Genomic DNA, 26,835 nt, shown 5'->3' on the forward strand with positions numbered 1-26,835 from the left:
CGAAGTCCTGCAAGACTTCTAGTCTATCTTATCCATCGTCGGTAGTTGCAAATTTATTTTACGTTTCATCGGCAACACAGAGAATGATACTACAACTGTAAAATGTTTTTTATCCGAAATGTTAGGTTCGACGATACGAGGAATAAAAAAAAGCTTAGGAACCACTGTTTTAAGAGAAGTACATAGCTAGTTCAAGTTGTTTTTTTATTTGGTTTAATAAGGACATCGATGTATTACAGAGAAGTACGTCCGAAAATATGAAAAATAAGATCGATGAATAAAAATCCGCAAGGACCTAGTTTTCCAAAGTTGATCCCCATAAAACTGAACAATTTTACATGAAAAAGGAACATTCATTCTCGAACTCTGACATACGAACGGATTGGTAATGTCAAAACTAATCGCTTCCGATCATCATCCTCATTGCCTCATGCATAATTAACATTAATGTAATGTTAATGTTGGTGCAACGTATCCGAAATATTAGTATGTTATTTATGTCTATAACTATAGTATATTTAACGCTGCATACCGGCGAGGAAATGACGATAGGTAAATTTCTATAGGTAGTTGTGGAATGGTAATTACGCGTATAGAGTGTCTCGCGTGTGCGTCGTTAAAAAATTGGGAACGCGTTACAAAGTTCAAAATAAAGGTACGTTTAATTAGAATTGCGACCTTGAAAATCTCAAATGCATTCCATTAACAATCGTTAACTCCTAAAATGGTGCGAAAATGAACATTCGAATCGCTAAGAGAACTTGGAATTTTTGAACGGCAGTGCATCTTACGGAAATGAATATTCAAACACGTAAAAAATCGGTATAAACTGACAATGAACAATCAAATGTTACTTCTTGTGCATGCGTTCACTTATTAAATATGCATGTAGTGTCGTACGTATATATTATAGACTCCGCATACACATATATCTTTTACTTTTCCCAACATTCATACAACAATAGAATATTTTCGATAATAGTTAACCCTAAAACAAACCATGTATAGAACTATATCGTTCGTTTGCGACTCGTACGAAGCACCTCGAACCCGCACGTACCTCCATCAAAGTTTTAATCACGAAAATATTGTAACTAGTTCGCAAACATTTATGCAGCTTTGAAGTTGTATACATTAATCTTCGAACAAACTAACATTTTTATACGTTCCTCTTCTAGGACGAGACACACGTTAGACACAGTTAATTTTCTTCGTTTACGATTCTGTACAATTCAGTGGAAATTAACAGCTTCCACAATTAAATATTCGATTAAAGGAGTGTGTTTTCCTTTCTGATATCATCTAGAAAGGGTTATCAACCGTGAAATATTAAACCGTTTCGCTGCAGTCGCAAACGAACGATATGCAACTTCGTGTTGGTCCACTTACGACGATACCCGACTCGTTAACATTTAATTTGATTGGCATTTAGTGATCTACTTTCCTGTAATACTTTAAACCGTGTGCGCTCGAAGTTCGAGATCGTTTGTGCCTCTGTGATCTGTGTCCTATCGTCGGCGCTGATCTTAACACATTGTTCACCGGATATTTCATGCACAAACTAACGTGCGTCATCGAATTTTAATTACCGAAAAAGAAATTAAACTTTAAAGTATTCCACTTCAATAGCAGCCGGTTAACAATGCGTTAACTGGGTCATTTTCACGGGACTTTTCGTTCAGGCTTTTGAAGTCGATTTTCTTGGCAATTTTTCATCGATGTTCGCTAACTTTTAAAGGTTTATTACACGTTTTCCACTTGTTCTCCATATTGTATCACCGTCTTCTCGGCTGTGCTGTAATTGCTGATACACCCTGCACGGAACAGAGCGTACTTCTTGACGGAGCAGTTACAATTAATCGATAGCGCGATATGTTGCGTTTATAGTCTATTTTTCGATAGGAGATACCTGACGAAAATTATGGCTCATAATAGCTGTCCACCACAATTGCTCCACACTGATGACATTTAGGTGCTCGAAGTTGAGTGGGCAGTTACTATAACTGCCAATATATACTAGACAGGGTTGTACAAAATATAAAGAAAAAATATTTCAAATATCGTTTAACATACTTCCTATCTCCTATGGTTTAGATAAAATAACAAATTAAATAGAGGATCCCATTATTTCGTATATTGTTTTAAATATTTGATCTAGCGTTCATCTAAAATTTCTTCTCTCGAGAAAAGAGATGATAACGCAGAAAATCGTCAATAGCCAGGAGGAAAAGTTTGTTGTCATCGGCGACTCACGTGACACGAAATGTGTCTGCATTGATTACAGGTTCTTGCGTCACTGATCACCGAGTACTCGCGATCTTGACGTACAATTATGCGATCAAATGGCGTTACATCGATAACAATGATACCTAACATCGATCCTTCCCTTCCTACAAGTATGATTGGATATCATTTAGTGGCGTAGATCAGAGGATGGAAAATATATGATAATCGGACTGCGGACGTTAATGCCTTTGCAAATGTATTCGAATGCTGGAAAGGAAGAAAGATTTTCTAGAAGTGAATCAACTGTCTGCTTCATCGCAAATCTCACTGAACGTTAGACCTCTGTTACTGGAATGAATATAAAATCAATTCCTGTTTTATAAAATTAGCGTCAAAGTGAGAAAATGGTAGTTCGCATAAACATCCGCAGCATAGCGATAATTCAACCCTGAATGATTCCATAGTAAATGAAACTCTTCTTTTAAAAAAATATGTTCGTTTTACTGAAACGTATGTATATATTTATGCGCGTATATATTTATAGATCTGTACTTACAACCTAAATAAAGCTTGCGTCAGGTTTTCATCAACTAATCGACTAGTTGATCGTTACGTTTAATTACAAAACGAGACAGATGTTAAACGTCGAACGATTCTCTTTGGTTCTCATTCCTTTCTTTTTTGTGTCCGTTTCCGAAGCGTTCATTCAAGAATCGCTGAACGTAATAAATTAGCATACGTCCCGTTTATAGCGATACACCTTCTTCCCGTTCAGAAGAAACGAACTCTTCTGTTCTTCGAGTTAGCAGCCTTAAAATTCTTGCGAGAAACGTCCGTTTGAAAATTCAATGAAATCGATCGAACGGAACTTCTAACAGCGTTTCGCTATTCAACTAAATATTTTCCTATCTTGTGGACTTTAAGCTACCCTTAAGTCTTGCCGGTAAAATATTAATAACTAAAATAGTCTCGAAGTTCGTTGTATTAAAAGTAAAAGGGAAGAAACAGTACAAAATCTCGACGTTTTTGAAACGATACATCCCCTTGGGTCACTATTCGGCAGATGCTGAGTTTAAATGAAGGATATCGTTAGAATTGCTTTCGTATATCGAGCTGGAAACAATGTTCGTGCAACGAGGAGAAAAAATCCACACTTTAGTAGCAACTGAAGCATCTCTGAAACGCGTGCCTCGCACGCACACAACTACCAAATGATATTTAGAGAAGCAAAGAAAACAATGGGCGAGTCTATTGTTTCTAGGCCAGTGTTTTACCATTTGCCTTCGGCTGAACGTATTAAATTTACCTACGGCAAAGCGAGAGCATCCAGCTGCCTCTGTTTTCCTGAAAAAGCTAGGTTTCTTCTTTCGGAAGGCGAGAGATCAAATATCTTTGAGCGACTGTTCTTGTTTTAATGAAGAAAAAGCGAAGTTTGTTGTCATATGCTTCGCGAGCACAATCGTTCCTTTCGAGGCAACATTATTAACCATCGAACAGTCCGACAACGACGCAGAGGATCGGGACTAGGTCGATTGTGACCTATACAACAATTTCTTATTACGTCTAACCTTTGGAATCCTTTGTCGTTGACGATCCGTTAAAACACAAAAATATCAACCCCAATTCCTAAGATAATTGCGTGAATATCTTGCAGATTAAACCGCTTCAGAGACAATTTACATAATCATAAATCATCAACAATAAAGTAACCAGGAGACAATTGGAATTTATCGTTTGAAAAATACCGCAGTATCAGCTAGGACTAGAATAAAGAGTAGAATGATACATAGGAAGCTTCCTCGTCAAGAATGATAACGTACCCAGCATCCGCCAGTGGTTCAGGGGCAAGAGCAGCGATGTCCTAGTCGTTGCTCGCGCTCGAGCCAGTTTCGGCTAACAGAGATCGAAGAGCGTCTAAGCGCTAAGCACAGGCCACGTCCCCAGCGAGCCAGAAGTCTCATGGCGGAGTAATCCCGTGCAGTCCAACCTTTACCCGAGAGTAAATTGGGCTTCCCCCTCCTCGCCCCCGTAGTTAAGGAAACTAAGGACACTACACGCCATCTCATTTACCGCTATCCGCGTCGTACTCGAGAATCCAAGCTCTCTGTCTTTTAGTGCCCGCCGGTGTCCTTTTGTCCGCGACGGAGCGAACGGGAGCGCAAACGCGTGGGTGGACCTCCAAGGGGACGCCACGGGGGTAATCTGCGAGCGAGCCGCCCTGTCTCGCGAGCCCTGCGAGAAACTGTACCCCCGGGGCTCCCAATATGGAGCGATTTCACTTTTAAGCAGGCCAACTCGAGCATCGGTTCTTATCGGTGAATCCTTTGCATCTCTTACGGTTCTAGCGTCCTCGTGTACGATACGACGTATCCGACACGGATGTCGTTTCAATTAAAACCGAAATCTACAGGTTTAACTGTCTTCTCGTTCCTTTGTCCGTCTCTTCTGCGGCTTCGTGCTTCACTTTTGGACTTTACCCGATAGTTCACTATTTGAATAGCAGAAATTATATGTCACAGGTTGGGAAACAGGTTGGGAACCACTGCTGTACCCTTTGTATAGTCTGGCTAAGCAAAGTAGATGATTTTAGAGAGCAGCAAGAAGGACGTAAGTACTTCTCTCTTCCCGACTTTCTTTATCTTGGCTAATATTCCCTTCTTCCTCCGCTCGCGCAGTTTTCTTTGAGCTTATGTCTCCCTCCCTTTGTTTTCCTTTTATCTTCCTCGTCACTCCATTTTGAAGCCACCAACGTACCCTAAGGAAATAAGGTAAATGGCTTTAAGAAGACACGAGCGATCCATCTTCTTTATCCATGCGTCTTACTCCTATTATCTGCGTATCCTTCTGTTTTCTGTTTCGCAACTCTTTATTAACCATTCCAGCTGTTCGTCTGCCTTTCTCTTGGCTCTTCGTTAAAGCCATACTCTAACGAACTAAGTGGCAAGTTCGAGGGAAGCATCGATAGATCAGAATGAACAGCCTCCCCTCTGGAGGCGGCCCTCTTTCTCTTAACCTAAACCGTTCTTTCTAATTACACACCCTCGCGTCTTCTCCTAGTCTTATCCCTTCGAGTCGCATACTCCTTAACATCCGTAGATCACTCTACCTTATCGCTCCCCTTTCTCGCCAACTTCCCTCTAACGCTAGAACTATCGAACAGTTAGACTTTCCCATGTCTTAAACAACTGTTAAAAATGTATTTGTGCAAGTGTACTTCAGAAGACGCGAGATCCGCTTCAGAATTTTTTACGAAAGCCAGAAGTCAATGCGGTTAAGCCGACTTTGGAATATTTCTTGATTTTTCTCAATTTTCATGGAATAAATATTCTTTTCAGTTATTAACGAATTTACTCGGTTCTTCGTTTGTTAGATCAGCGAGCCCAAATGTTGCATCCATTCCATAACAACATCGGCTTCTAGGGACTCGATTGTGAAGGATTTACAGACGAGTCGCTTTGACCAGTTCGGTAGTTCCAGTGTTAAAGCCATCGCCACTCTAACAGACTGAGCCAGACAGTGCCGAGTAAGTGTCAGCGGAACAGAGGCTCTCCTCTGCCGAGCAATATTTCCTTCTCCCTCAATTTGTGTACCCTTTTTCCTGCTCTCATTCCCTCCTCACCCTCTATTGACTGTCCCCAGCTCTTTCCCTCTGTCCGCGCTGGCTCCTCCATAAAACCATCCACTTCGCTTCGGCAGACAATACAATCCTCGGCCATACCGCGGCGATGTTTCCCACTCTTTTACGGGTTCGGTTCTTCGGCTGGCTCTCGGGAGCATCGAACGCGCCTGCCGCTCCCCTGCGCCTCCGCGTCGGAGCAGTCCTCGTCGCTCGAAGATCGACGGATTCGAGTTCCAGTTGTAGCGAGCTCTTTTGACGGGCACACACGCTCGACGCTCCGATTAATTCAGACGTAGTTGGCTCTCGCGGTGCAGCAGAAGAGATTGAGCGCGCCGCGAAAGTAGGACGATTGTCTGGCGGATCTGCTGCTGGGCCTGAAGTTGCTCTGATTCCAGCGATGGGCTCGCCGACCGTTCCCCCGAGTCCCTTTCCCGCCGAGAGTCTGCAGGGCGCTGTATTTCTCTGGAAACAGTCACGAACCCGATCCATTAACACGCTTTCGCAACAATTTCCTGAAAAAATACGTGGCAATGTTCGAATTTTGAAAAGGTCTGACTACCGTTTCAACGGCCTAAGAAAATCCCCGGCGGCCGACGAACCCCGTGAAAACCCTCGAACGTCTGGAGCAGATAGATTCCATCAGCCTCTTCCCCTTTGCTTTCCCCTCCCACGTGCAAAATCCGGCCGAAACTTCGAAATCGATTTCGGTGAACCGCGACAGAAGTTATTTATCGAATATAACATTACCCGCGCAGCGACGCTGCTGCTCGCTACGGCCAACCGACACCGCGCACCGAACGGAACGTATTATTTCGCAATTGTTCGATGACAGTTCCGTTAAATTGCATGGCCGAATGGTTGGTTGGCCTCTTCAGCGTGTAATTAGTTAATGGAGGGTAATTTCGCCAGCCCATGCCGCGGACGAATAGATCGTTAATTGACGGGAATTTTCTTCGGCGGTTTAAAAAAGCCGATTGTCCCGGGATTGGCGATAGTCGTGAACAGTTTCTCCCCTCCTGTCTATCCTCTTGCCCCTTTCTTACGGTTTCGTGAAAGCCCTTTTACACCGTGCACTCGACGAGGGCGGAATAGTGTGGCACAGTGACGAGCAACCTTTATTTCGTAGTGGATCGAAATTGAAAAGCTGACATTCTGTGGAGCGAGCGGGGTATATTAAATGCTTAAAACTCAGGAAAAATTATAATTTATCTACAGTTCTTATTCTTACTTCGAAACGTTACAACTGCCGAGCAGTGAAAGCTTTTTCAAATTTTTCTATAGGAACCCCAAGAGTGCAGCTATTGAGACTTCATTTCAAGCAATTTCTTTAATAATTTCTCGGAGACGAACGATTGCCAAATGAATCGAATTGACCCATTCTTGAATTCTTCCTCAGTTATTAAAAACAATTCGAGAATGGGTCTATTCGGTTCATTTGGTAATTCTAGCGTTGATATTTTTATTCCTCGGCGATCTAGAGGGCTGCGTACAAGTAGTCGGAGAACAACTGATCGTTGGTATAGTAGATTTTTGAAAGAAAAATCGAGGAAAATCGAAGAATGGACACAATTGATTCGCGTCGCTCGTTCGGCGACGACTAAACGCGTGTTTTCAGAGGACAAGTCTTTGCTGTCCGGAGTACGCGCGTAACGGGAGATGCGAAAGCGGCAAAGGCGCGAAAAATTATCGGGCAAATTGTAGCGCGGACGAGTCGCGCGCTTTCACGCGAGTGAAATATCCTCGCCATTAGCCAGGCAAGCTCAGGATCGTAATACCGTTGCCACGGGGATGGAAAGCGGAAAAATCATGCGACTCGCAGCACGATGAAAGGATGGCTTAACACTTCCGACGCGGCGACCGCGATAAATTGCGGAGTCTAAAGGTTGATTCTCAACGCCGTTAACGGCGACTGTCGCGCTCGACGGAGTGAGATGCAGTGGATCGTACCTGAATCAACGACCAACGAAAGCGTTTTGGGCAAACGAATTCATAAATGATAGTTGTTTCTTCTAATTACTAAATTCATTTGAAACTAGGAATGATCGAATGTTAGTTTTATTGGACGTATGTACGCGATTGAATGGAATAGGATACTATTAATATAAGACAATAGAATAATGGAATAATGGAATGCAGAATAATTGATCAGTAGAATAATAACATATGGAATAACCGAATTATAAGCGCCAGAATTTAGTTAATACGCCAACAAAATTTATTTACACGACACGTTCAACCAGCTAAAGCCAATAACAAAGAAAAAACAGTAACATTACCTCTCCACTTCCGCAATTCTCCACGATCAATCAGTGAATCCCCGCAAATACCCTCTCCACAATTCAGTTCTCAAAGGCGACCATCCGAAAATCCTCTCTCGAATCAATGTTACAACCTAACAGTCCTGAAGCGTCCCACTCGACGGTGCAGCGCGACGACCACCGAACGCCAGTGGAAATCAACCCTAATCAGGAATATTCGTTCGCCTCTCAGTCACTTTAGTCCCGCGTTTTCCCGGCGAAACTTTTAACTCTGGCCGGTAGCTAAATGCCACTTAAAAATTAGGAACGGGTTCCGCGTTCATAGCAAATTCTTTCGACGCGGTTCCCAATTAGAATTAGGTCGCGCGATAGAACAACGCTACGCGTTATCCACACGCAGAAATTGAATTATTTCGCGATTATTGATATCTTAAAAGTGTTCAACACCTAAAATGCTTCGAAAGACAAATAGTTTCACTTCGATGCTATAATCAATATCTAAAGAAACCGAAAAATATCTATTGTTTCAACTTTTACGAAGATTACCTGAGTAATCGTGTTAAATTCTCTGCAGTCCTAGCATTAATAAAAATTAACGACACACAAACGGAGCAGTCCTCGACTATAAGAACCCCGATGTTCCAAAAACGAAAATAACAGGCGCACTAAGATGCTTAAATAATTTTCCTTACCTCTGTCGCTAATTTCAATATCCAACAATCCGCGAGTGAAAAATTCAACGGGGTCCTTTTCACGTTGGCTCCGAAATTCGCCGGCCATTTCGCGGAGCATTAAATAAAAAATCACGGTCTTTTGTCCGCGATACCGCGGCCCGGGGCTCTCTTTATCGGTCACCGTATTTCGCTCGGACGTTCCACCCCCCGCCCTCCGCGGCGAAATTTTGCCAACCCTCTCGTTTTCGACGTCGAACCCTTTTTCGGTCGCCGGTGGCTGGCATTTCCCCGGAAAGCTTAGCGTCCGCCGTTCCCGGCGTAAAAATGAAACTACCGTCGCCCTTGACCCCGGGACACGCCGAGCTCCACGCAGATAATACGTCGCAGCCATTCGCGCGGCGTATTAACCGCCACCCGGCCACCGATTTCATTTTAAACAAATTGCCTGGAGCGGCCCGATTTCCCTCGGTTCGCGCCTCTCGGTTTTCACCGTCGCGCTGCAATGTTTCAGTGTTCTCACGCTGCTCGTTTCGAAATCACGCGACTTATTCGATATTTCAGGTGTTTCTTAGGAGGTTTACTTTGTTGAGTTTAACTTCGCAGCTGTTTCCAATGTAGTACACGTTTAGTTAACGAATACATTCCACTGCGACTTTCTCTCGAATGTTTCTATTGGAATGACAATCTATGGATTCGACAGGATGAAATGATAATCAATTAGAAAGAACGGATCCGAATCTCCATGACAATATTTATGAAACAAGTTAATGTTCGTTACGCGCCGATCAATTGTACCGAACAGAGGCGAATACAAACTGATTCGTGTTGTTTGTTTCCCGTTGTTTGCTGTGAAATAATAGTTCATTGTCAGCTGAAGTTCAATATATTCGTTACAAGATTGGTTCCGTTTTATTAACGTCGCAGACGTATTCTCCTTTCAGCTGTTACGTGTATAACAAGTCAATTTCGTTGCGACGGTTTGCTTAATCAACGAGAAAAACGATGTTATCAATTAAACCGTCGCGACGGGTATTAAGTATGTATCTCCTTAACGACGCTGGAATTGTAGAAATTGGCGCAATTCGCTGGACGACCATGCGAACGGAAGGGTGGAAGGCGTACTCGCGATTATGTGCTCCGACGTAAGAAACGAACGACACGGAACGGGAACGAATAAAAGCTTCCGGACTTTCCGTTCGATGCCGCGGATCGATGTTCCGGTGGAACGCCTATATCGCGAGCCACGTCGGGAAGAAAGGGAAAGAGGCAACAGAGAAGAATCGCGCCGATAACAGCTACAACAGCCAAGAGAATGTCAAGAGAGCTCCCGTCTGATTTTTCTGCTTCGTACACATTCAAATCTGCAACCAGGATTTATGGAACCGTTCCTTTTGTGCAGCGTGCTCCGACAATAAGATCCTCCGACAACCGTGCACGTATTTCGTAACCTCGAAATGCGAGAGGAAAAGAATATCTTCGAAAATAGGGAATTTATAAGCGAGAATAGTAAACTCGGCAATGCGAATGTTGGCAGTACTTACAAATTAATTTACGCGAAATTAAAATTACACGTGGACTTGCTTCTGTTACTAGGAGCTGTTTTTTAGTACGAACATATTTCTCCCTTTGGTGTTAATAAGGTACGCACTCGAGTAAAAATTAGACTACGTATGTATTCGTAGAGTGCGTTCATTCAATATCTTTGGTTTCCTGTCAATTTTTTGCATTCCAGTTATTTCCGTGCTCACACGCGGAAAGAGATATTGAAAAGCGAAAACTATTTATTTTTTTTTTCGAAGGGCCCTTAATTCAATTTCTCCTCTCCGCTGCAAGCGTGAATAACGGTCCGACTTTTTTTTCGCGTCGAAATAAATTTCGCTCTACTCCATGCAGATGCATCTTTCTTGATCCTGCGACGAGAAATAAATTCGTACACGGAACAAACGCGCTCGAAAAGTCTCATTTTAAAGGCATTAAGTGGAAATGAACTCTTCAAACATGCGGAGGCTCGGAATTTTTAATTCCCAGAGTGAAAAATTAATCTTTCGGCGGAAACGCCGGGAACGAAATACCGTTTTTGATACGGCTGTAAACTTTGTGAACTGGCGTTCATTGGTTCTCCATTACCAAACCGCAAAATATTTCGCGTCTACGCCAAACAAACCAGCAAACCGATAAATCCGAATGAAACCCCGCTTCACTTTCACCTCGGCGAAATTTCCGATAACGAATATAAATTCCAGTTCGACGGCAATTTTTCAAATGGATCCACAGTCGACATACTCGATCTACGAACATCTACGTGTCCTTGCTGAAACAGGGTCAAAACCAACTAGTAACATAATACCATTGATACATACTATCGCAAATACAATAATAATACTACTTCCGTAATAATATCAATGTACCGTCAACATCAACTTTTCGTTTCTTCGAAAAAACACGAAATTTGCAGTCGAGATTCACCGTGCACTGATCGCTAAGAAGCTTCGCGTCGACATAAACACGACGCGTGCTCGCGTCAGCTGGTAAGTGCGTGTCGCGCGTGTGTATTCGTTGTCCTATCGCGGCAGAAATAAACAAACAGCGAGATCGAATCGAAATCGTTCGTCCCGAACGACAGGAGCATTTTGTACGGGCACGCGGGCTCGATTGTTCCGCGGGTCTCGTGGCTCGAATTGGTTTATCGGTTCGTGGTCGGGCATATTTCTCTCGCGGAACCTCGATTTTCCCACCCTTTTTCAGTGCGGTGGTCGAATTCTCGTTACCGCGGCGAACGGCGAACGGCGAGAACGCCACCGCCGGTTTCCATGTGCCCGTCTATCCTTGACCCGATCTCCGTTTAACGTTAAATAATGTTCTATCGCGCTTCCCGTTCGTCGCGCCCGTTATTTATTTGTCCGCCGACTCGTTTACGTATTCACCTGTCCCCGTGACAAATATCGCGAGCTCTGTCAACTTCCGAACGTTACACCGTCGTTTGGAAGTTTTCTTGTCTGCGAATCGGCGATCGCTTTCACGTCTCATCGAAATGCTGACGTTCGTCCGCAAAGGGTTAACTCTTAGCACTCCAGATGGTTTTATCTATCAGCAACTGCAACTAATTTTTATAGTATAATGAAAATGAAAAATGCAACATTCCTTCAACCTTTTATTTCCCTTCAGTACAAAATTTGGATGTGTGGAAAATGTAATGACTTTTGAATATTCAATATTACTACTGATGCGATATTGGAGCCTACAGAGTTCGAAGGGTTAAACATAACCGAGATATTTCTGCCGAGCCGACGCAACAAATCCGTCCGCGAAGCGTCGCAGCCACCGACGAAGTATATCACGTTTTCTTCGGGCACCGACGAGTGTTTGGCTACGAGCCCAACCCGTCGAGATAGGATCGCGCTTGTGTGTTGCATCGTGTATACGAAACGCAACGAGCCGGAAGGTCTTTCTTCGTAACTTCTTCCCGGCGACTACGGAATTCAGCGGTGCGTTCACCCCTTTCACTCGCGTTTCCGCTACACCTTCGCCCGGGACTCTCGCGTTCCCTTCGCGAACTCTCTCGACGCAGCGTGCATAAAACTTCGAGGCGGAGGGATGAAAAAAGAGAGAAAAAGAGAGAGAGAGAGAGGGAGAGAACGCTACCCGTTTTTCGGTCGTTTTATACAGAAGCCAAGCGATTCCGTTTGTTTTCTTATTTTCCCTCTGCGTGTGGAGAGGCGCGAGCGCGGGCGCGTTCCCTCTCGAGCGTGAATTTCCCGTCCGCGGAACGTTCAAGGAAGTCCGCGTTTCCGGCCGACCTTGACCCGGTTCGTGTTCCAATGTCACACTCTGTTCCTCGTTTCTCTGTTATCCTCTTTCTCCCTCTCTCCGTCTATCTGTCTCTTTTTCTACCTGTTTCCCGATTGTTCTCTCTCGTTTTTTTCCATGTTCCTCCGCCTTTCCTTTGACAGCCTTTTAGGAGAGTCGGCTATAATTTCAAATATTCGTTAAGAGCGGTTCTATTAATCGTAGATCGGCGAATCGTATTCGGTTCGTTCGAGACCAGTCGCGCGTCGGGTCGGAGTACCCGATCGAAAAGATCAATCGTACGGCGTGTGTGCGATAATCGCGTGCGATTTTACTAGAACCTAGTAATTCGTTCGATGTAGATCAAAGGAGCAAAGCAGCTCCGAATAAACGGAGTCGATGAAAAAATTGCAGCGCCCGAAGATGGATCTCGAAAGGAGCAGAGATACTCGTTCCGCGTAACGACTCCAATCGGAGCTATGCGAACGAGCTGATTGAGTCAATTGTAAAATCAATTACGCGCGTGCGAAGCGCGGGGGAAGACAACGAGCGATGCGGATGATTATGAAGAGTGGCGAGAAGTTCACGGAGAACGAAACTTTCGTCGTCACCCGCATCCGCGCGTCTCGCAGAGAATATAGAAGGTCCCCGGTAAAGAAGCTCCGAGTCTAAAAGGTTAACACCCTTTGTTTCCGTCGACTCGTTGTTCCCTCGACGCGAGCCGCGAAACAAGAACCTCGCGACGATTCGGTGTCGAAGGTCACGGACGATCCCCGCGGTGCTCGAACGACGCTCGAGCGATGCTCGGCCCACGGGGAACACCCGGCTGAATTCTGTCGTTCTATCGACGGATAATTAAGGTCGCCGTGCACCATCCGGCCGAGAATCGAACCGGATAACTTCTATAGCCGTGCCTTATCCTGTCGGGAGGTAATACGTTTGTTCCGTGGAATCAATGGGGACCCAGGGAACCCGTGCCGCGGTACGAGTTACTCGGAGCCAGACGGACGGAGACGGAGAGAGCTTGTTCCCCTTTGAAATCCAGACCTTGGCCTCCGGAGTAACCCGATTAGAGGTGGTTGAATAGAGAGGGCGAGACCGGGCGTGGGTGGCTGCTGGTAAAGAGGACGACGGGGAAGACGGGCGGACGCGCGCCGCGTTAGGGGACAAAGGGATGCGTTCGTGGATACGCGTGATCGAGTTAAGGACAACCATATTCTCGCTGGCGTCCACCTCGCCGCCAGTTTTTCTTCGAGCTCCGGGGGGCGCACTTTCGAGGAGCCTCTCGCTCTGGAAACCACCCTCGCGGATTTTCGACTTCGCAGTTTTCTATTCTTTTTCGGAGAATTCAAGAGACTCGTACTTCCGAGTTCTCTCGAGTTTTGTGTGTTTCTGACGGTGTGGAATGTTATGCATTATTATTATCTGTTCGCTGTGCAGCACGTTATTCTTGAAGGCAACCTTATCAATTCTATTTTGTTGAGACTTATATGGGACATGGTTTTCAAGGAAATATTCGACACGTATCTTTTCTTATCTGCCCACGTCCGCTTCGAATGCGTGAAGACACCCCTCAAAGTTGAGGGTTGAAAGTACATGTTTTATATCTCTGAAACTAGGGGATGTAGAAAGGGAATTTTCTTATTAAATTGATCGCCTGAAAATGAACAATTTAGATTCCTCTTCTGCGCACCCTAGTTTCAGAGATGTTGTAAAACATGTATTTTCAACCCCGAAATTTAAGGGTGTTTTCTCGAGAACTATGTCACGCATGAGTTTCATCGAAATCGGCGTGTTGGTTGAGAAGGTTCTCTTGGTGGTATCTTTCACTTAATTCTTTTGTCTTGTCACTGTTCTGTCGATTCTATTAATTAATTCGTTATTACCTGATGATTATCCCATGTATTATCTCTTATACGATCTAGCAATTATTCGTAACCCACATAAAATTGCTCCAACTGTTAAGGAAGCAGCTGCGAAGTGATTAAAGCGGTACCAAAAATATCCTCAAGAATGAAAGACGAGAGGAAACTGCACGCCGGCCTCGCGAGGATTCTTCGAGTACCAACGCGTCGACAAAAACGGCCGTTTTTCCATGTGCGTGCCGGGGGAAATCAGCGAACGGAACGAACGATTGCGTCGATTTCTAAAACGGTTAACCCCCGCCCGCTCCCCGTATCTCGCCGGGGAAGCCGTCGATACGGTTTTTATCTGTTCAAAAGACAGCCGATATATTTCCGCTTTGATAAGCAACACCGTTCGCAACGGGCGCGCGGTATAAATTCGAGAACGGGGCATACGGGCTCCGCCGTGCCGTGGAAACGAAAGTAACAAGGCGCGAGCTGGAACGCGGGGAGGCCGGAAAAATGGTCGCTGGAAATACGACGTTACCTATATCGCCGTCCGACTGGGGCATAAACTCTTGCAGTTCGTTGATCAGCTCTCGAATTTCCTCCGAGTCCTTTTTGATGCTGCACAGCTCCTCCTCGTGGAAGTTCGGCGTGATCTGTTTGCACAGGAGGATCTGCGAGATCACGTTGCCGATGTTCGACGGCCCGGTCCGGGACTCTGAAACACGAGATAACAGGGGAAAAAATTGTTGACGCGTGGAACACCCTAAGTGGACATGTATCACGCTGCGAGGGCTGTTGAACTAGCTCTTCGACGAGAGTCAAAAATCTCCTTTTCACATCCGGAAAATCAAAGATCGTATTCTGGAAACATTAACACGCGATTGCGAGAGGATTCGAGATAACGGTTCTCAGCGTTAAAGATCCTATTACAAAAACGTTAACGCTCCCAAAAGATAGGAAATAGTTCTCCGCTGTCACCGCACTCCACGACGTTGATCTAAAAGATCAACCAACGCCGGAACTATCGCGATTAAGTATGCGCTAATACATCTTGCCGCGAGCGATAAGAAGAAAGACGTCGGGCAAATATTATCTCCATACTCCGTAATGCCGGCATACGTAATTTGCTTGCATTAATGGATAATGTAACGACGGTTCTCGGCAGAGACACTTTGCCGGGAAGTTTGCCCGGCTCCTCGAGAAGTTACCGCAGGATTCGGTCCCCCCTCCCGCCGTTCCCTCCGTCGCGACGACCTCAACAACTTGTCACTGGGTCGTCGCGATGTTACATTCATGAAGAGAGCTCGCCACGGGCCTCGTTGTCGATTTATTTAAACGGCGCCGCGTGACCCTGACCCGTCCATCCGGCCGGCCGGCCGGTCGGTCGGTCGGTCGGCCGGTCGGTTTGTTCCTGGGAATTGAACAAAAGGGATTGTACAACTTACCGTAATACCCGGTCATGTCCATGGGCACGATACGGATCAGGTTCTCGCTCTTGTAGAGCTCGCGCAGGAATAATTGAACGACATTGAACAGCAACATCAGATTGGGACAGTCCACTGGGATACCGATGTCCGTAGTCCTGCGAAATGAACACGGTTCGCTGGCTTGTTATTGCTGTTTCTGCACTTGATCAATTATATAACAGGATATAATGCCCGGTTATTCTATTATGCTAGATTTTAGTTATTATTATTTCGAACTGTCGTCGAAGCCTTTCCATTGTTCCCTTCGCGATTGTCGCGTACGATCAATACCGACGCGGATACTTTCGACATTTTTTTCGGCGTTTCGCTGCTCTTTGCGAATATTATTGTCATTATTGTGATTCGATAGGAAAGTTTCCTCGTTTCACGAACAGACCCTGCCTCTTCTACTTGTCCCCGCAATTATTACTTTTTCCCTTTGCCCGGTGACCGTAATTCATTCGGCGGTTGCTAGAAGTCCGGTAAATCCTAGCCACCAGGCTTATCGAGTTAATTATTTGAAAAATGCAACGCCCGGCGGGATCGAAGGGAAGTACCTCGGGGCCAATTAGAGACCGACATTTTCTTTTCGCTGGCCACACTCGAGAAACGCTAGGACGCCGCTTATAAATTGTTGAAGAGTACATGACCCGTTGCCGCTGTTTAGGGAGTTCGATCCTGAAACCGTGAGACTGTAGGGAAATGCGAGAAAGTTTTCTTCCTAATTGGTCGATGTTTAGTTTGTGCCAAATATTATGATGAATATATCGTTATAGGATATTATTATTAAACGTTGTTGTCGTAAACTGTTGCTTCCATCGTGTACAAAACATTCTTGCCATAATAGGTATTCAAACGATCCAGCAGGCCTCTGATAACTGTTTTGATTAGTTCGCTAATATTCGGAGCAAAGGTGTATCCACAGTGTTCCTAAACTATTGGCGAAAGCTTAACCCGTTAATTCTCGAAGTTCGAAGAAAGGATAGCGCGCGAGGAGGACCGCCGAATTCGCAGGCCAAGGGAACTTTACATCGATGCTAGTTTTCCTGCGCGAAACTTTGGAAAAACCTTCGGATTTCGTGTACAGGGCAATAAATAATTGTTTCGCATTCCTTTGTACGAGAGAACTAGGTCTTGTTTACCGTTTTCCAACTTGCGAGTTCGACCGGACCTTGTTTGCGAGTCCCGGGGCTAATGAAACTCGTTAAGAGAAACAAATATGGATGAACGAGAAAGGTCAATTGTTTTCGAGATGTTCAATTTTTTCAACGGCACCACTTTAACGTTTAATAGTTGGCTTTCTTGCAGGACTACAAATATTTACTAATTCTTTACTTGGAATAAAGCATCATAACTCGTCTCCGATTTCTTCTGTAATTACCGAAAAGAACATATGCCTCCTTAATTTTTCAAAAGTAAAAATGATATCCTCAAATTGGTAAATCTCAATAAACGCGGTTCTATGGTTTCCATAGAGAAACAGAGAACAATCGACTCAACTGCTAGCTCTAGAACGAAGTGTTAATCGTCGAACGTCGCGAGATTTTGTCCTACATAAAACGGAGGATATTCCATTTTTTCTCCGGCTCGGAAAAATATTCCCCAGGAACCCGTCCCCTTATTGCAAAACAAGAATTCCCGGTAATCCCTAGAACCCGCCGGTACACGAACTTACATTTCCCCGACGAAAGCCTCGAAGGTACTTTACATTCCTCGAGAAAATACTTTAGTAACTCCATCTATTCCCCACGAAACGAGATCGCATACCTCGCGTGTCCTTTTTTTCTCGGCGCTCGGTTCGCCGGCGGTGGCGAAATATTTAAACGCTGTTACCCTTAAGAGAAGGGACGCGAACCGTGAGCGTTTCATTCGTAACGAGGCCGGTTCCGCGCGGTTTCGCCTTCCGACGTGGCCACTTGCTTCCTGTTCGCGTGAAGGAGGACCCAGAGAAATTCCGACAAGACCATCCGGCCAACCTATTGCATAACAGCGTCAACATTTAAACACCGCCCGCGAGACTTTTCATTTTTATATTTATTTCACTGCTACGTGGAATGCCAAGGTATCACCTTCCGGTATCGAATAATATATTTATTTAACACGAGAAATGTCGGCTGGATGCGAGGCAATGGGTTCGCTAAATGTTCCAAGTATTTAATGATTGTGCGAACAACTCTGTTACTGTACACTACATTTAATTGGATAATTAATTCTGCTGGTAAATCGCTAAATGTAGTTACTATATATTTGGAAATATGGAAAGGATTAAATGCTAGATTATTTTCTAGATACTTTTCTATCTACTAGAAAGATGTTTCGAATATAAAAGGCTAAAGGGACAACAGGATTGACATTTATTAACGGGTGTATCATCGAATCGGCCCAGCAGTCGGATTCGCGAAATTGACAGCGCGCTGCGCTCTTTCCGCGCGGCGGCCCGTAAAACCGGGAAAGATCGACTGCGACACGACAGAAAATATTTCCTGACGTTTTACAGTCGCGTAAATCGTCGGCTGCGAGGTGGGAGGATCGAAACGTCGATGCCCCGAGACGCGTTCGCGTGACTCTCGTATTTCCCCTCGTTCCGCCCTACCGTCGAACGGGACGAAAGATGACTTGTACGTGTTCCGTGGCCTCGTTCGACCCCGCGACCATTATTTAGGCATCGTAAAAATCTAATAAAACGTCGGACCCGGTGCCGAGAATCAATTTCAGTTCCCATTTAAACCCTTGCTTTATAATATCTACTTACTCATCGAGGAACAAAGACAATGAAGTTCTCAAACTAAATTCCGCTCCTTCGAATGGAAATTCAATTATATTTCTTACGAAGATTTAATATTTCCAATAAACCTAGATGTACAATAAGGTAGAGTTCTTTTTTCGTAGTTAATTGGTAAGGACAATCTTAAAGGATTAAGATTGGAATTACGATGGGTCGAATGTGTTAGTTTCGAAGCGATTCATTATCGCTGGTAAATAATAGCGAATAGAGAATATTTGAGTCGAATGTGTCTATTTTTAGTTGAACGCATAGCCCAAAGTGGAGCAGAGCCTTTCCAAAATGGCGTATCTCGTTCGTTATCGCTATACTCTCCGCTATCTAGACATTTAAAGTGTTTTATTAACAACATTTCATTCTCGTTGTAAGGTGCAACCTTATGTCACGGTAGCCGAGAGTGAAAGGGTTAATTACATTGTACAATAAATGTACTTTCTAGGGAAAAAAAGGAGAATTTGTGGGCTACAAAGTGTGATATCTAGACCTTCATCTAAATTCAACGTTTAACTATTCGATAACACGATTAGAAAAATAGAATCACAAAAAGGAAAAGGTTTTTCCTATGAGTCACCGTAAAAAGCACTACACTTCGAGTACTTTATATATTTCTCCGTATCGCGCGCACTCTGTGCAATTTCACGCTCTCTTTCCCATAGAGTAAGTCGGAGAGAGATGGTCCGGCTTTATTAAAAAACCAATACATCATAAATATTATTGATACCTAAGAAAAAGATATATATCTGCGAAAGCAAATACGATTGCAGGATGACTCGGTGTCTAGTGAAACAGCAGAGAACGGAGAACGATCAAACGCGAACAATTTTAGCGTGTCATTCGGTATACAACTAGAAACAAGCGAGAATATGAACATTTGAGAATTAAAATAAATGAGAGTATACACATGTGACGATGAAACAAGATCGAACCGTCTCATCTGAAGTTTTATAAACTCAGCGTATCTCTCCGACCTTATCTCCGCTTTCCCGTGACCAAGGTGGAAAATACGTAAACGTATCGCGACGATAAATCACTGGCGGAATTGTTCCGGCCGTAGAAATCCGTTCGCGGAACCGGCAGTTCCATCGGGAGCGTGGCCGCGCGTTTACAATCAAAAATTGTCGGCCACTCGAAACCGCGGGTTTCGCGTAAACGTTTCCACGGAAAATCGGCCGCGATCGACGCATTAATTGCACGGTACGCGGAAAACGGAGGAGCGAGCGAGTCGCACGAATTTCACGGGAACACGAAAAGGAACGAGGTTTCGTGTCGCGCCGACGCGCAATCGATACTAAAGTAGCGTGATTTTGCCGGATAGCCATCGCGGGATATACGTTTATTATTCTACAGCATTAACGAACAGTTGGAAGGACACTTTGCAGGATGTCCGCGCGGTTATTGGACACCGTTTCTTTCGCGTCTGATAAGGGAGCGTTATCGCTCCTTTCAACGAAAATTAATAAGTGGGGCCAATCAGATTATATTACAGAAGTCAGACTGTTGGAACAGTTTCCTTAATACCGTTTCTATCGGAGGCGTTGAGAGACACGTGAAACTTCAACTGAGATCCAGGAGTAGCTGGAGAGAGCGTACTAAATTAACTTTGCTAGGAAAAGTTGAAAAGTGAATGGAGAAAAATTGATTAAACTTTGAAACTGAATGTAAAATTTCAGAAACTCGACACCTTCGGTAGAGATGACACCTATTATTCTATACAAAACATCATTATTAATATCCGTATGATATATTATAGAAGAATATATACAATTTCCCTTGTATCCAAAGAACGTTCGAGGCTCGCAACTTCGTGAAAGTCCACACTCGTTTAATAATATCTTACGTTACATTCTCCATCGTTATCGCGAGGGTATCATCCGGTGGACGTAGCGAACACTCGCTTTGATCCAGTTCTCACGAAACAATCCATGCAACAGCGAACTCGCATAAAGATCCGCAATCTGCTTGTAACATTACCGCTCGTGGCCTCGTCGATCTTCCGCAGATCTCGCCGGCTTTCTTTCGCAGCGTTGCGTACGGAGGAAAGGGGAACGCGACACGATTATCGCTCGGCTCGCGCGGTGTGGGTGTTTAAGCATCGCTTAAATCGCAATTAGCGTGCGTTTGACGTTCGAAACGTAGCAGAGATTATGCAGCGACCTTACGTGAACCGGGGCAGCCCGTGGGCGGCGTCGAACGTTGTATGCACGCATCCACCCCGTCTCCGCCCCGACCCCTCCTCCCTCGCGCCGCGTATTGTTATTAAGTAATTATGTAACGGGACGACATATAATAAACGAACGTGTAACGTCCCGATTCAATTTGCGCGGAGATTGCGCCGCAGCACGGCTTGAAATAATTGATTACCGCCGGAAACTTCCACCTCCGAGTGTTTCTTGTTCACCCGATCGCGGCCGCCTCTCGACAAAACCCCGAAATTCCACTATTCAGATAACAAACATGAACGGTCACCAACGTGTTGCTAAGTAGACCATGCTTTACAAAAAAATCTTCCGAAAAGTAACAATTTTGCGCGAATCTATTCCATTTCTCTGTTCGTTCAACGTTGGAATCGAAACGCGAAGCATCCATTGTCGTTGGAGAAACTTTATAATATTCCCATAATGCGAATAAATTATGACCACCATATATTTAGCTCTATACCTTACAACTTTTGTCTAAAGAGTTTCCTCGCGTTACTCGTACTTTTTAAGTTATCGCGTTCTGTTCAGAAAACGACCGTTTGACCGCACCGCCGCGCCGCGACGCTACTTCAACGGGGAATATGGAGATTCGTATTAGACAGCCCCGTGTATGGTCTCCATTAGAATTAAGTAGGACCGGAATTAAGGAAGACGTCCGCGTTTCCGGGGATTTTTCAATTATTCAGATTCCCGCGCCGGGCTTTACGCGGGATCAAAGAGAATCCGCCTGGCTTGTATTCTGTGAAATAGCTGGAATTATTACTGGATAAGGTTGATTTGAATTTCAATTTTCGACGGTTGCTGCAGGGTTAGCGGAGTTCGTTTCGATCGAGCGAAACGAGGCTGAAGTTTCTTTCGAAATGATGCGCGGATGTTTGTTTAAATAGTTTGAAAATGGTAAAGACGTAACTTTATCGAAGACACAATTAGATATAATTATCGCTTTACGTAGTTATTCGCGAAGCTTTATCGACGGTACGATTACAGAAGGCAAGGAAGATTAATCCCTTTGAAATTTCAAAACCGCATTTGCATTGTAGAATCAGCTCGGGGGAAAGAATTACCGAGAACGCGGAAGAGAATGGGGAGCACATGAAACATTTAGATTTTCATTAGATCCGGCACACCACCGGAAGATAATTTTTCAAAGCCACGGAAATCTTTGGAGATTGGACGTCGGTCACTGTTCTCCGGAAACCAATCCCAAGGAATCGATAACATTCCTCGCCGTCAACTTGAAAGCTGAAGCCGTTCCTCAGGGCGCTCGTCCCTTTCGTAACGATCGAAGTAGTATTCCTAACAGCGTCGAGGATTGTTTACAAATTGGAGAATTTAGCCGGCATTATGAAACGAGAATAATTAACTCCTTGCCATCGGCACTTGACCTTTGAACTATTCTTTACGACCCATCTAACAATCGAAATAATTGCCAAGAGATTACTTCATCCGAAAGCTATGCAAGCAACATAATCTTAGAAACTGTTTTCCCCGAAGATCCAGGTACGTCTCTTTCATCTTCGGAGAATCAAGCAGAAGGACGCCCGGCAACCCCAATATGTAGGGCAATTTGCGCCGTGAAAGGATGAGGAATCTCCTCCGTAGATTTCGTCGTGGACGAGGGTGGGTATCGGGCATTTTTTCTCGGAAATTAGAATTTTTTTCGCGCGGTTCCTTTTTGTTGCGGCCCGTTCGAACGTGAAACGATCCCGGGATCAATCACCCGTTGTTACGTCCGTGGCAGGGGGGAGGATCAACTTTTTCTTCCACCGGGGGCGGGAATTAAACGTAATTCGGGGGAACAAACGCGGCCGTAATAGCTGCGATAAATCCTTCGGCACAATGGGAACGGACAATGGCTTTTATTTAAGGATTTCTGGCTCGCGGGGACGCGCTTCCGAGTAGCGCACCTGAAAATCTTCCCGCGAAACGGAAACCGGTCACGGAACGCGTTCCCGGGAACTGTTACTTATGAGATACCGAGTATATACACCGGATGATTCCGGCTACGTGTCTAATATCTCTCGATCGGTTGTATTAAACTGTCCTATAGCTTTCTCTCGCGCTTTCACTGCAGTGTTCACTCTAAATTAAATGAAACAGTTTCGGAAAGATGTTACGAGGCAAGAAAAATGAAAAAAAGTGATAGATGAGAGTTTACCAGAAGTCAATAATATTTTCGCGTCTGCTTTTCCAGTAATTGTAAAGGAAGGATTAATTAAAGGAAAGGAATTTTTGGAACAAGCCAACATTATTCTCTACGGTGTGAATTATACTCTTGCGATAAGCACTGAAATAATGGAGTAATTCCTTTAAATTGGATTTCGTCGTTTTTATGCAAAGATGTCGACGAGTCTCTTCGTAACAGGCTCGTTCCGTTTGGATGAACTAACTCCAGTTTGAACTATCTCTTAAGATACATGGTACTTGGATGTCTCACGAGGCACTCTCTTTGTACAGCGATCTATGTACCGCGTTAATTGAAATTTCATTAACCGGAACCGACTCCGGACTACTCCTACCTGCCGCGCGGCGTCTTCGTTTAACGTTCGACCGGCCTAACTGACGTAAACTGGTTAATTAATCGCCTTCGATTTTCCCTTTCCCTTTCTTCGGGGAATTGTTTACGCCGCCGCTCGTCGATTGATCGCGATCGTCAATCGAATCTGCAGCGTTGCGCGAAACCTAATGAACCTGAATATTTCATTCGTTTAAAGCAAAATAAACTGTTATCATTCCGTTATCGGCATTTCATCCAAAGAACCCAGAATTTCTCTTTTAGCTGATTATTCAATTCACCAACAAGGTAACCAACGAATCAACTAATCGCGCGTCTATCCCAGAATTTCGCTGTAAAGGGAACGAAGAAACGTTTATCGTGGCTGAAACGATAAATTAACATTCCGACGACGTAACAAACGTTCCCGGTAACGCGTCTCTGATTCGCGATGAAGGCTGAACTAATAATAATAATAATAATAATATTCGGCGGAAGAGCGAAGGAGGCGAAACCGGCGCCGAGGAAATGAACGGAGCTGAACGTTGCGTTGCAAATTCCCCGGAACAAGCTGCATGAATATGTTACATACCTCCGTACTTGTGGCAGTATGTGCTGGGACGAGGCTTTACACGCTTCCACGCAATTTCGACGCAGCCTTCGGATTTTCTCCCGCAGCTCCGGACAGTCGCGAGCCTGTCCGATGTTTATCAGCAGGTCGCGGAACTGCGCCACTTGGCTGTTGATCTCCTCTATTTGCTGCGAATCAAAGGTAGCCTGTAGCTAAATACCACGTGTATCTGCTGATCAAGTAAGTGTAAATATGAAAACGTAATAGCTGTAGATTTTCAAGTAGGACCACGTTACCAAAAACTACCGTAACATAGATAACAAGCGGAAAATTCACCATGACCTAGCACAATGCTTCGCGTGTTCATTGTATTGCAACGATAATAGCGATAGAAGTAACGAAATGATTTTTGCCGCCATATTAGCGGCATTGGATCGGGCAAGTAAAAGTTAAGGGTTAAACAGGAAAAGAGCGAAACAACGAAACAAAGAATGAGGTTTACCAGAAGAACCGCTTTTTCCGTCTTCTCGGTCTTGTCATCTTGCTGCTGGCTCTGCGCGCGAGTCTCGGCCGACGTCTGCGTTTGCGTTTGACTGTTGCTGACCGATGGTATCGGCGACTCCGTCATTATTCGGCTGCAGACTCTGCCGTTTGATTGCTAATTGCCAGAGGGCAATTAACAATACCGCTCGTCGCAGTCCGCAAATATTGCCACCGGTTCGATACCTCTAACGACCGACGAAAACAACCTTTCCGGTCCCCACGGACACGCGTTCTCCGGCAGGAATCTCCGCGATGTCCTCACGATTCGACGCTGCAACGAACCACTGAACATCCCGTCATCGTATCTAAACTTCGCGTCGACTCGTTCACTGTTCATCAATCGTTTGCGATTCACTGGGTACAGAAGCTTTCATCCGCGTGTATCGTATGAGATTCGAATGCTCGCTTCTGTACAATTTTAGCATCTTTTACGCGAATATGTATAAAAATGAGATCGATAGACCGGTAAATTCGTGGCTTTTCGAAACGAAGATCTAACTCTCGCGAACTTCTGACTATAAAACGCGGAGAGAAATTAGAGAATTCTTTTTGAATCGTTAGTCTCTAACTATAACTTTTCTTATTGGTAGAGCAGCGTGGGTTTAGCTTGTTTCGGTGTCTGCGAACGCGTCAGACGCTCGAGCGAGGGATTCTCGATAGAGCGAAGGTTCTGTTGTCGTGTATTACCGAAAGTCTCCTCTTCCGGAGCTAGAAGACACGCGCATCGGCGAGCGACACGATCCCTGCTTCCGAACAGCTGTCTTCCCACGAGACCGTCTTGTTCGAGGAAGCGGCGCGCGGCGACGATCGTCCGGCACGCTTCCGCGGCAAGCATCGCACGCGACCACCGCGAAATCTCGGTGCGAGACAGCCGGGTCTCCCACAGGGGATTCAACGAAACCTCCTCGTTCCCTCCGAAACGAACGGATCGCGTTTCCCGGGAGAATCGACGCGTGTAAACGAATCAGCCGAGAATAATAGGACGGAAGATGGATCGCGGAATAGAATAGAGGATAAACAGAGGACGGGAGGGGGCAGCGGGAAGAGAGTACGGTTGGAAATTGGCGGTGGTGAATTTGATCTTTGAAGGAACAATTGAAACGCGGAAGAATGACGCGGGAATAATAGAACGGGACGTAGATGAAATAATAGAAAACAAACGAAATGCAACTGAAAATTGCAGGAACCGTGGGCGATGTATTCGAGCGTTGTACAATCAAAATGGAGAATAATGAACTTGGGACAATAGTGCAGAAGACAGACGGTGGAATAGGACAGAAGACAAACGGAAAAGAGAGAAAGAGCACTGAAAACGGACGCGACTGAAAATTCCACGACCTCGTAGGCGTTCGAGGAAACAATCCAAGTTTCGAATAACAAATTACGATTAACGCAGCGGAAGATCAACCTTAGAATACAACAAAATCTTAGAAACTAAAGAGACTCGATCCTTAAAACAACGAAGCTGCAGAATCGAAGAAAACGCACAGTGAACGGTGGAACAAAAGATAAACACGAAGAACTATGGGAAAGCGAACCCGATAAATCGTCGAACGGTCGAAGGGAAGCTAAGGAAAACGATCTACGGGAAACGCGTTGCGCAGAGATTCGGCACGAAGGTTCGACCGAGGATCGACCGGAACGGTGGCTCTCCAATTAGTGTTTCTATCGGCGCGGACGTGGCAGGATCCGCCAATGGATCGAGCGCAGTAATCGCAGCAGGAACCTCGTGAACGTGAACGTGGCGCCGGAGTTTTTCGCGTTCGACGTGGCTCTCCTGGACGCTGGCCTCATGGTCTCCCTCGGTCTCTAGATCACTCCGTCCCAACCCCCTAAACTACTCTGGAATCGGCGCGATACTATCGGACGTGGCCGATCGCTCGCGGGAACCGGCGAGATCCTCGCCGAGGGGCTTTTCACGGCATTTGTCTTTGTTGTTCGGTTATCTCGTCTGGTCTGTTTCCGGCGAATCGCTCGTCCGCGGGCGACGGTTTTATGCGCGCCGTGCCAGCACACGCGACAAACTGAAACGTGGGTTTCGCTCGGGGGCTGTTTCGGTGCCGCTTGTCTCTCCCTCCGTCTCTGTCCCGCCGTCGCGCTCGCCGTTCGAGGGCGCATGTCTGGCTCGGCACGGTAGTCTACCACTGGTCTCGCGCCTCCTCGAGCTTCCTGCGCCGCTCCGCTCGCTGCACGAGCCCTTCCACCGACGGGCCCTCCGCTAAGTGTTTACCGGAGATGGGAACACTTTGTTCGAATGATAGATGATGGCCGGTGCTTTCAAGTCCGCCGCCCGAGGTGCTTTCACGTGTTTTTCGGCGATCGGCTTCGAACTGTGGGAACTCCGCGCTGATTGGGAATCGAGGAT

General features: G+C 45.3%; 1 protein-coding gene across 2 annotated transcripts; it reads right to left on the reverse strand.

The window, feature by feature from the left end:
* Nucleotides 1–190: 190 nt before the first annotated feature.
* Nucleotides 191–26,481, reverse strand: dcma (decima). Of its 2 annotated transcripts, none has more exons than XM_031983961.2 (6): nt 25,158–26,481; nt 24,430–24,741; nt 23,949–24,115; nt 15,862–15,998; nt 14,955–15,131; nt 191–6,307 (listed from the first exon to the last, which is right to left on the reverse strand). In XM_031983961.2, the coding sequence occupies exons 2-6, from the start codon at nt 24,553–24,555 to the stop codon at nt 6,132–6,134; spliced, it is 783 nt and encodes a 260-aa protein (XP_031839821.1). In that variant the 5' UTR covers nt 24,556–24,741; nt 25,158–26,481; the 3' UTR covers nt 191–6,131. The 2 variants fall into 2 exon arrangements, with proteins under 2 accessions (XP_031839821.1, XP_076224412.1); XM_076368297.1 differs by having other exon boundaries at nt 24,430–24,754.
* Between the last annotated feature and the right edge of the window lie 354 nt (nt 26,482–26,835).

The sequence above is a fragment of the Nomia melanderi genome, chromosome 6 (genome assembly GCF_051020985.1).
Source record: "Nomia melanderi isolate GNS246 chromosome 6, iyNomMela1, whole genome shotgun sequence".
NCBI lineage: Eukaryota > Metazoa > Arthropoda > Insecta > Hymenoptera > Halictidae > Nomia > Nomia melanderi.

Excerpts from the sequence above, each read along its gene's own strand:
- dcma (XM_031983961.2), bottom strand. The coding sequence starts at position 24,555 with ATGACGGAGTCGCCGATACCATCGGTCAGCAACAGTCAAACGCAAACG. Across the intron at positions 24,116-24,429 it reads CGGAAAAAGCGGTTCTTCTG|CAAATAGAGGAGATCAACAG; the intron begins GTAAACCTCATT and ends TTTGATTCGCAG. Across the intron at positions 6,308-14,954 it reads CCAGTCGGACGGCGATATAG|AGAAATACAGCGCCCTGCAG; the intron begins GTAACGTCGTAT and ends GACTGTTTCCAG.